At 47.7% G+C, this 9,714-nt stretch overlaps 1 protein-coding gene across 2 annotated transcripts; it reads right to left on the bottom strand.

The window, feature by feature from the left end:
- Positions 1-951: 951 nt before the first annotated feature.
- LOC144735990 (uncharacterized) lies at positions 952-5,473 on the bottom strand. 2 transcript variants are annotated; one of them, XM_078618598.1, is made up of 3 exons: positions 5,271-5,473; positions 4,512-4,656; positions 952-2,928 (listed from the first exon to the last, which is right to left on the bottom strand). In XM_078618598.1, exons 2-3 carry the CDS (start codon positions 4,646-4,648, stop codon positions 2,427-2,429), a joined length of 639 nt encoding a protein of 212 aa, XP_078474724.1. In that variant the 5' UTR covers positions 4,649-4,656; positions 5,271-5,473; the 3' UTR covers positions 952-2,426. The 2 variants fall into 2 exon arrangements, with proteins under 2 accessions (XP_078474724.1, XP_078474723.1); XM_078618597.1 differs by having other exon boundaries at positions 953-2,928; positions 4,512-4,659.
- Positions 5,474-9,714: the final 4,241 nt, after the last annotated feature.

Genomic DNA, 9,714 nt, shown 5'->3' with positions numbered 1-9,714 from the left:
GGCTAGAGTCTTCTCGTCCTCTGGCTTGAGATGGCTGCCACCTATGGGTCAGATGATTGCCTGCCACCATTAAGCAATTGGTAATTAAATATAATTTATTTTTTCCTAAAAAGTGTAAAATTTGGGAATTTTTTTTTCACGAAAATGAATTGTCACGCACAACGAGTCTGTGTGCAAAATGTCAGCTCGATTGGATCACGGGAAGTGGGATAAAAAATGACCGAAAGATTTGCACGGTCGTAAGCGCGCAAGCAAGCAAGCAAGTGGACTTAATATAAAGGATTTAATAAGTATAACCCGTAAAAAAAAAGTTTTTCACTATAAATCCTTTATATGCGTGGCAGCGAACTTATTATAAAGGATTTAAAAATATATTCGCCTGTGGAGGACGCGGGGATCGATCCCGCGACCTTTGGCATGGGAAGCGAGAGCACTACCAACTGCGCTACTCCGCCACGGCCTGTGGAGGGGTTACGCTCTGGGCTCTTATACTGTGACGTTCAGCCAAAGCCACGAATGAGTTCTATTTGAATATATGTAAAATAATTTTTTTTGCCTAACAAGTGTACAATTTTGGGAATTTTTTTTCACGAACATTAATTGTCTCGCACAACGAGTCTGTGTGGAAAATGTCAGCTCGATTGGATCACGGGAAGTGGGTTAAAAAACGACCGAAAGATTTGCACGGTCGTAAGCAAGCAAGCACGCAAGCAAGCAAGCGAACTTAATATAAAGGATTTAAAAATCGGGAATGGTGGTGCCACAGGTGCGCGATTGGCGAACTGTGTGACGAGGGGGGAGGGGTTGAGAAATGTGACGTTACCTCAAAATGCGCAACTTTAAATAAATATAGACAACACATTCTACTTAATTAAATATTCTTTTTAATAAATGTTTTCTCCTACAACATCAGAGTGCAGCGCCACAGTAAATACGCACTACAATGACAATAGTTTAAAGCGATTTGAAGCATGTCTTATTTTTCTTGGGGGGTGGGCAGAGCTTTTTTGACGTCATATTTGAGGGGGTGTCTGACGCCGTGTGACGAAGGGGGGGGGGGGTCAAAAATCGTCCAAAATCGCGTGACGTCATTTATGAATGGTCCCTCTGGCGTGGATGGTCAAATTCGCAATGGAAATACCCGCGATGGGTGAGATTTCGGTGTAATTGCCATGGAAACAAATACAGGACGAAGCTAAACGTATTGGGAAACTCCAAGAAAAGACGAAATTTATAATTTAAGAATTTCAGATGAAGAGAGAATCGCGGGAAAAAAACTTAAAACTAGGGAAGACGATGACTACATGAAGCACTTTGCTAATTTTTTGACTCAATCAGAAAACACGAACTACACAAAAACACACATTTGCTTATCTCAAACTTAATTTTATTTCAACAGGTAGCAAAGGAAATGTTAATTGGAATATAATTCTTGTATCCTTTATTGACTAAATATACACCAAAGTTACCCAACGAAGAGTATGTAAGTACACTAGATAATAGCCAATAAAACAAGCATATTTCACAACATATTTCTCAACTTAAAACAATTAATCAATGACATGAACAATTTGCAACAAAATTCAAATTGAATGATTTCGGTTTTCATATCAATGGCAAAATAGATAGATTGAAAACTAATTTCTTTAGAACTACTTTTTCTGTTCAGTTTGTCCTTCCCCCGCACCTCCGATTAGCATGGATGGCTACCTACGGTGTGAAAGAAGTTCTACAAACGTACATAAATTAAAATATATATGGAATACAGTATGTGAATTTTGCAAGTTTTATTTGATGGATCGCAGCTATGGCTGTGAACTAAAGAGCTCTAAGTTTGCCAAGAATGTGTGGTGTGTGTGTAGAGTTTGTGTGGGGACAAGTTCGGGTTGAGTGTGAGGGTCACGCAATGGACAAGGAACCACGCCAATCGAGGTGATTCAAATTACAATTGATATCTCAGTGTGTAAAAACGTGTTCCACGTGTGTATATATATATATACACACATATATACACACGTGTATATATGTATGTATACACGTGTTCCCTGTATGTGTACACATATTCCGCGTGTGTGTGTACAAGTGCTCCACGCGACGCAGACAGCAATAATTGCTTAGCACATCACATGATACGTGTTTAACAATCATCGGGCAAGTGCGACGTGGAATGAGTTAATAGTGAGGAGTAAATTGGTAAATACGGAAAGACGTAGCGTGGTTGATCGCGTAGAGTGAAGTTTGGGAAACTCTGCCTGGATATCTGATTGTTAACAGCTCTTGCCTCGACATTTGTAGGCTATACAGGGGATCTTTTTCTTTATTACACGAGTGTGTGTGTGTGTTTGGTGCATGCACGCAGACTTTCTGTCGAAATCAAAACTCAACCCTATTCTGGCCGTACAAATTTACCCATTGTATTCCCCATTTTATAATGCAAAATTTGGATTCAGAGCAAAGTTCTGGTAGAACCTGTTATTGGAATTAATCGGAGACTGCGGTGCCTGCACAGGCAGATCCATCACTTCCAGCCACACGATGGAGGCCCAGTCGTCGAGCATCTTAGCCTTGACTTTGAGCGCGGTCGAGGAGCACTGTGCCGTCAAATCCGACCCGCGTGCCATGGACTTCACGAACGTCGTTCCTTCGTTCTTCTGATTTCGTTTCATCATCTCCTCGTAGAGCATTTCCGGCGTGTTCTGAGGCACCCAGTCCTGCAAGGAGATTGCGAACTCCCTGCTGTAGGCCACTGTGAAAGGGTTGCTGAACATCAGGCACAGGCATTTGTCGGAATCCTTGATGCGGTAGATGAGTATACCGGTGCAGCCAAAGAAGCCGGCCTTGGCCTTGCGGAATCCGCACGCTCGTTTCTCGTGCGGGAAAATCTCGCTGGGGATGCTGTACTCCATTGTGCCGCTTACCAAGTACCATCTGTGGAGAATGTGCTTCATTCATTAAATGTGCCTGCATTATATATAAGGCAGGCTTCAACTTACAAAGGCCCGACTTACCAACGCCCGTATACAGATAGTCCCCGAGTTACGATGGTCCAACTTACGATATTTCGATCTTACGATGGCGAAACGACAAAATTGTAAAATATTTTAAATTTCGCGCGGAGTTAAGTTGTCTCGGTGTTAGCGGACAGTATAATATGATACGTTACGATGTGTTCCATGCATGTATGATACGTAGCTTTAGCGATTTCATTTTAGGGTTACCACGATGCGATACGTTCAATGCATGTTAAAAGTTTTTAATGCAGATAGGATTGTTTCCTGAAAAAACTTTCTATTAAATTGCAGTTCATATAGGTAGGCTAAGAATTTACCTTGTTTTTACTTTACATTTTACTGTGAAATACAGTATTGTAATTAATAAATATATACGGTATATAGTTTATACAGTACGGTACTGTAAATTGCTCTGTTTTGTTAAATTATCACCATTCTTTAAGACTCCTGGGTAGGCTAGGCCATCTTCGACTTACGATATTTTTGACTTACGATGGGGTCGTCGTAACGCATCTCCATCGTAAGTAGAGGACTACCTGTATAGTCGGAACTCGCCAAACGGGCGGAGGTTACGTTCCTGAAAACTTCCGTGTTGGGCAAAACCGCGTTCAACAAAAATAAACCTCGTGGGTAAAACAAGGGTTGCGTGTTCTTGGGTCCGAAATGATCACCCCCTGCCTCTTCGTTTAATAATTATAAAAGACGACCGCCATTGTTATTGTACTACAGGATGCCGAGTCGCTCTCCAGTTCTTGTTTGTGTGTGTACACTCTTTATTTTTAAATGTCACGTCAACACAAAACCTCCGTCTCCATTCCTCTTCCTGCACGTTGGCACTGTATGCCCAACGCTCTCTCCTAACACTGTCACTTAAACGTTGATGATTCGCCATCTAGGCGTCCGTGTATGACTCAGGTCCTCAACGAGCAAGACGGTTAGTTGCACGCAGCAATGTGGTGGACAATTTGCGTTGTGCTGTTTGCGCGTGTTGAGTGCGTTACATTGTCGCACACAGATGTACACAACAAGACACACACAAAACCACGGTCAATTAATCGTTCTCACTGTCGATTCATTCGCGCGTTCAAACGGACGCAGCACTCTCGTCAAACCACGTGTCGCCGAAACATCACCCCCGCGTTAAAGAAAACAGACCTCAATAGGTAACGCATGTTCAATAGGCCCACACTGGGCAAAGCTTTCTTCTATATAAATTATATATGTAATATATATATAGTCTTCGTATATTTGTTTTCTGTCATACCCCCCTCCCCCTCCCACATCTGCTATTCACTGCAGCAGACACCGACAGCCCGCTTGTACAACGAATAACAACAACCACCGCCATGGCGGTGATGTCACTACGGCGCTTGTGCTAAGGCGATGCGCATTTTAAAGCCACGTGAAGGGGTCGAAACGCCCGCTTGTAATGAGAGGTTCACGGGAAAGATCCAGTTGCCGTGGGTTGACTGCCTGAGATCGCATTTCACCACGACTCACACGGGCGCATGCAGCGTGCGGCCGGAGAAGTTTGAGATCTCCACGGCCACCTTGCAGCTCGTGGGAGTCCCAGCGATCACGGCTTCCACGTCCACCCCCTTTGACTCCAACGGCGGCTTGGTCCCGGTTCCTGCCATCTGGGTTCCTGCTATAGAAAAATAGCAACGAAGAAAATGTTGGGTTCGGATGGAACACGCCTAGATCTCGAATATTATTTGTCTCCACTTTCTCCACAACGTCAGTAAGAAGAACAAGTGAAGTAATGGCTGAATGGTGGTATAGTTGTTTGTTTTAAAACTGTGTGCACTTCGAGGCCACATGAAGTGTCGAAGATTCGCTGGCAGGTCAGGGAACAGACCCAGGTGTCATGAGTTGACTGAATGAGACGCGCCAACCTCGCCCCTACCGTGCCAAATCGCTGCGTTTTAGGAGCCTGATGCTCCGCTCACTTTGAGCGTCGCTCCTCTGCCCTGCCTATTGATGGAGGGCGACTGCCTCAACTATGCATTAGCGTCCTTCACTAGCCTCATCATCCACAGAGGCCAATCTTGACACCCCTGGTATCGATCATCGGCAAGTCCAATAACCTTCATTACTTAAGCCCATCTCTTTTCTAATTGCGCCGAGCCTGGCACAAGCGCCGTCGCCACGTCACCCCGACTCAGTGGCGAACGGCAGTTATTGTTGTTGTTTTATTGTTATTGTTTTTTTAAAACCCATTCAGTTGCTATTGAAACTGCGGAATTAAATATATCTCACCTGGCAGAGACGCTGCCTTGACTCCGTCTGTGCACCTCGGTCCGTGGGGTTATGCGCAGTGGAGGGCTCCCTAAATGCGCGTTAAAGGCGACCTCGCCTCTCGCCCACGCGCTTCCTCGCTCCGGATTGGCCGACGGGAGAGGCGAGTCACCTGTGCAGGTATTGTGGGGCCATTGTGTGGATACACGCACACACAGAATATGTGTAACAAGGCACACGCGTGCGTGGGTACCTTGCTGACACATCTTTAATGTAAATGTGAAAAAAGCGTCATAAATCGTCACATTTCTCATAACTAAATAAAGATTATCATTCTGAACAGCTGTCGATCATCACCATTAACAACATTATGATAACCCATGGTCTATTTTCTGCCGGATAAAGCCCCCCATCGCAACCTCCATTTTCTACATCCCCCAAGCCGCTATCATCTCTCATCTGATGCTATCGCTCCATCTCCGCGCTCAATATCCTCGCGGGCCGCGCTCGCTCCTTTGATTGCCACTCCGTTGGTAGTCTCGGCCGTCGGTCAACACCTGCCAGTAGCACGGTTGGCTACATAGAACGGGACATAAGTTCAACATACACACATACATACACATGCACGCGAGAGTGGGACACCACTCTAACCCTGTAGAGAAGGGACATTGTATGCGGTTGAACTGTTTTGTACTGCCTTCTGGCGAGCCAGGGGGCATCGCATTCTCCTCGCACGCCCACTGGAAGGGAGTTTCACAACATTTGTGCGCCGAGCCTGGGACTGACCTTCGCTCCTGCCTCTGACAGGTGCTGGATTTTATTCCTGCGTATGGTGGCAGCAATATGTCCATGAGCTAGAGATGCCAATGTCGAGGTCTGATAGTAAGGACGAGAGGACTTCATTAGAGAGTTTGTTTAGTTTTGCTGCTCCTCTGTTAAAGGAATGCAGATGACAATGGTTTACCATATGGCCCATAGTTTTGGGTTGCATGGCCACAATCACACTATGGTGGCTTATTTTTAATGCATTTCTACGGATCTGTACGTGTATCTCGGTATCGATGTGCCTCTTTGAGTGTCTATGTATCTCTATGGGTCTATACGTATATCTATGAACCACTATGCCTCTATTTATGTGTGTAACTATGGGTCGTTATGTACCTACGAAGGACAACAAACTAAACATAGATGATTTTAGTCTTTAGTTTGTTGTCCTTCCCTACATCTCCGATTAGCACGGTTGGCTATGTACAGTGTGAAAGAAGTTCAACATACATATCAAGGTCGACTCACCCAGCAGATGAGATTATGGCAACATGTTCGAACCACCTTATTTTGCTGCATATGTGTTTGGCTAAATGAATTTAAGACGTGTTCTCTGAAACGCTACTGCTGTCTGCTCCAGTGTCAGACTCATCAGCTGCTCACTTTTTTGCCACGGATTTAACACCCATTGAACCTATATTATGAATGCTACAATAAACCAATACAATTTTGATCATATATCCTCACAAAGATAATTGATATTTTTGTGTTTACGATGTCTTTTTTGATTAACATGTTTATGTTTACACCAATATATTATGTAGATGTATGTAGCGCCTTCTTGGAAGGCGCTTAGATTCATATAACTATAGAGTCTGCATTTAGCGCAAAAACAAATTGATTTGTAGGAATAATAGTGACCCCAGAAATCATGATAACTAATTCGTGGACGGAATTAAATATTACATCACTTAATATATAATGAGTTAACTGTACACAGTGAGACGATATCAACAATTTAAGATTTCCACTCGGCAGTCTATGTCCTGGAATGGCTGTTTAGAGCATCACTCCGAGAAAACACCTTCCTGTAATCTTTGCAAATGTGTGGCTTCACGCCCGTGTGTGCCCTGGATTGCTTCTGCCTATATGAACGCTGCGCAAACATCCTTCCCGCGATCATTGCATGTGTAATATCGTAAATTACGGCGGGAGACCACTTGACGGGTAGCACACTTTATTAACACTTTTCCTTGCCACAATAACACGTGTGGTCACTACAGCTCACGCTACACGTTCCACCCGGCTACACACACACGGGCTCTCCAGCCCCGTAGCTTCCAGGGGAACTTACAGACCCACCCCAGCTTGGGTATGGATCACGACCACTGGGTCCCGCAGCCCGGCCCTCACACGGACGTCCGGCCGCGGGTCCCAAGGTCCCGCCTCTGAGCCACACAGGGTCCCGGCCCTTACAAGGACAGCGGGACTAGGTGTCTCAGGGCCCTATCTCTTCCTCCTCCGTCTTCTGTCTTCACTGGTTACCAACTCCCCGAGCGCCCGCGCACATTGCCTTTTATAGTCCTCCGCTCCCGAGGGGACGGAGCCTATGCGGACCTCGATGTGAGCACCCACTCTAGTTAACCAATCACCACGCGCTGCCACACGATCCCTTTTTCCCAGCGCGTGTCACCACCACATAACCAATCACCCCGCGCTGCCACACGATCCCTCACTGTCAGCGCGCGTCACCAATACACAGCCAATCACCACGCACTGCCACACGATCCCTACTGCCAGCGCGTATCACCACTACATCACCCCCTCCCACATAGCTCGCAGCCGGCCCGGCTGCCAAAAAAAAACCCCACTCCCCAAGTGTGCCCCGTAACCATAATGCAACACAACAACACAACACAACACCGAACGTTAACCAGTAACAACAACGAACTATGTACAAACCGACGAGTAACAGAATAAAAGTTATTTTGAAAAGACTGACGTGTCCAGTGTGTCCTCGACTCCCGATCCCCCTCCCGCTTGCTCCTTGAACGGAACGATAGAGCGGTCAAACGGACGGGTAACGCCGTGACGAGACGAGCCGGCCGACTCGCACTGCACCTCCACCTCATTTATTGGGTCAGGAAAAGTGGCGCGATCTAGCGTGAGTCCGCCTGGCCGGTCCGTCGTACGGGACGGGACGCTGTCGACCGTCCGGTGGCTCCGGCAGCCCAGGAAGGCACGGTTCGGGCCTGGAAGGACCGTCCGTGTTGCGGGGATCCGGTCGCCGGTGGTCGGCAGCCATCAGTTCCGAGACACCTGGGAGCGGATCAGGCGAAAACATGTGAGGATCAGGCGGAGACATTTCCCTCCCCGGGTCGTCGGTCACATCACATGCTCGGTCCTCACGACATAAAGGAAGGCCATATGGTGGCAAGAACGGTTTCAGCCGGGAGGGGTCAACGTACCAACGGCGCTTTCCCTATTTTATCTGAACACACTGGGGGCGTGCAACCCGCACGACCTCCACGAGTCCCCGCCATGGCCTCAATAGTTTAGGCGACGTAGCCAATGGTGCATGAGGGCAGTGCAGCCAGGCCCTATCGCCCGGTTCCCAATTGTGCACGGACACCTTCCGTGAACGCAAGCGCTCGTTGGCGATTTGACGAGACCTTGAATTTAGCCGTGCGGCCTCCCGTGCCTCGACAAGTTTTGCAATGTTAAATTTAATATGGTCGGCCAACTTAGAATTAGGCCGTGGCACGGAAAGCCCCAGCTGAGTCTCCATGGGCGGATCGGCTTCCCGACCGTACATCAGATTAAATGGGGAAAATCCCGTAGCTGCATGGGGGGCCATCCTGTACGCGGCGAGGACCCCCGGGACCTGCAAGTCCCAGTCAACCTGTGCTTCGCCCACCTGCTGGCACAACATGGAAGTTAAAGTTCTGTGGAGTCGCTCCACCATCCCGTCAGTCTGTGGGTGGTACGGGGAAGTACGCACCTTTTTGTACCCAAAAGGTCGCACACCTCATGCAGTAATTTGCTCGAAAAATTCTTCCCCTGGTCGGACAGCAAGCGTTCGGGAGCCCCCTTATCCAAGACGTAGCCCTGGACAAAGGCGTCCGCCACGGCATCCGCCGACTGGTTGGCGAGTGGCCACGCCATAGGCCACCGAGTAAAGTATTCCACACCAACCAACAGGTACTTGTTACCCTTAGGCGTGACAGGAAAAGGCCCCAAAATATCCAGCGCAACGAGCTCGTTAGTGCGCGAGACCTGAATGGACTGCAACGGTGGATTTGGCGCAACGGGCGGCGGTTTCCATTTCGCGCAATCCAAACACCCCTTCAGTATATTGACCACATCGCTCCCCATCCCTGGCCAATAATAGTCACGCTGGATCAGAGCGAGTGTTTTGTTTACTCCAAGATGCAAGAGGCGTTCGTGTGCGGCCAGAACAACTTTGCCCCGCATAGCGGTAGGTACGACAAGTGCGTGCCGCCGGGACATATTGTCCCATCTCATCAGCAGGCCCTGCTTAAGCAGCCAGGAGCCAGCTCGCTTCTGACCTTCCTCGGGACCCCCCGCCCTGCGACGCAACGCGAGCAGGGAGCTGTCAGCCATCTGGAGCCGACCCCACTTCTGACACCAGTTGTAATATCGTAAATTACGGCGGGAGACCACTTGACGGGTAGCACAC

This window comes from Lampetra planeri, chromosome 58 (assembly GCF_965212315.1).
Source record: "Lampetra planeri chromosome 58, kcLamPlan1.2.h2, whole genome shotgun sequence".
In the NCBI taxonomy this organism is placed as follows: Eukaryota; Metazoa; Chordata; class Hyperoartia; order Petromyzontiformes; family Petromyzontidae; genus Lampetra; species Lampetra planeri.
The sequence above is the reverse complement of the archived record's forward strand: the minus strand, read 5'-3'. Positions and strand labels throughout refer to the sequence as shown.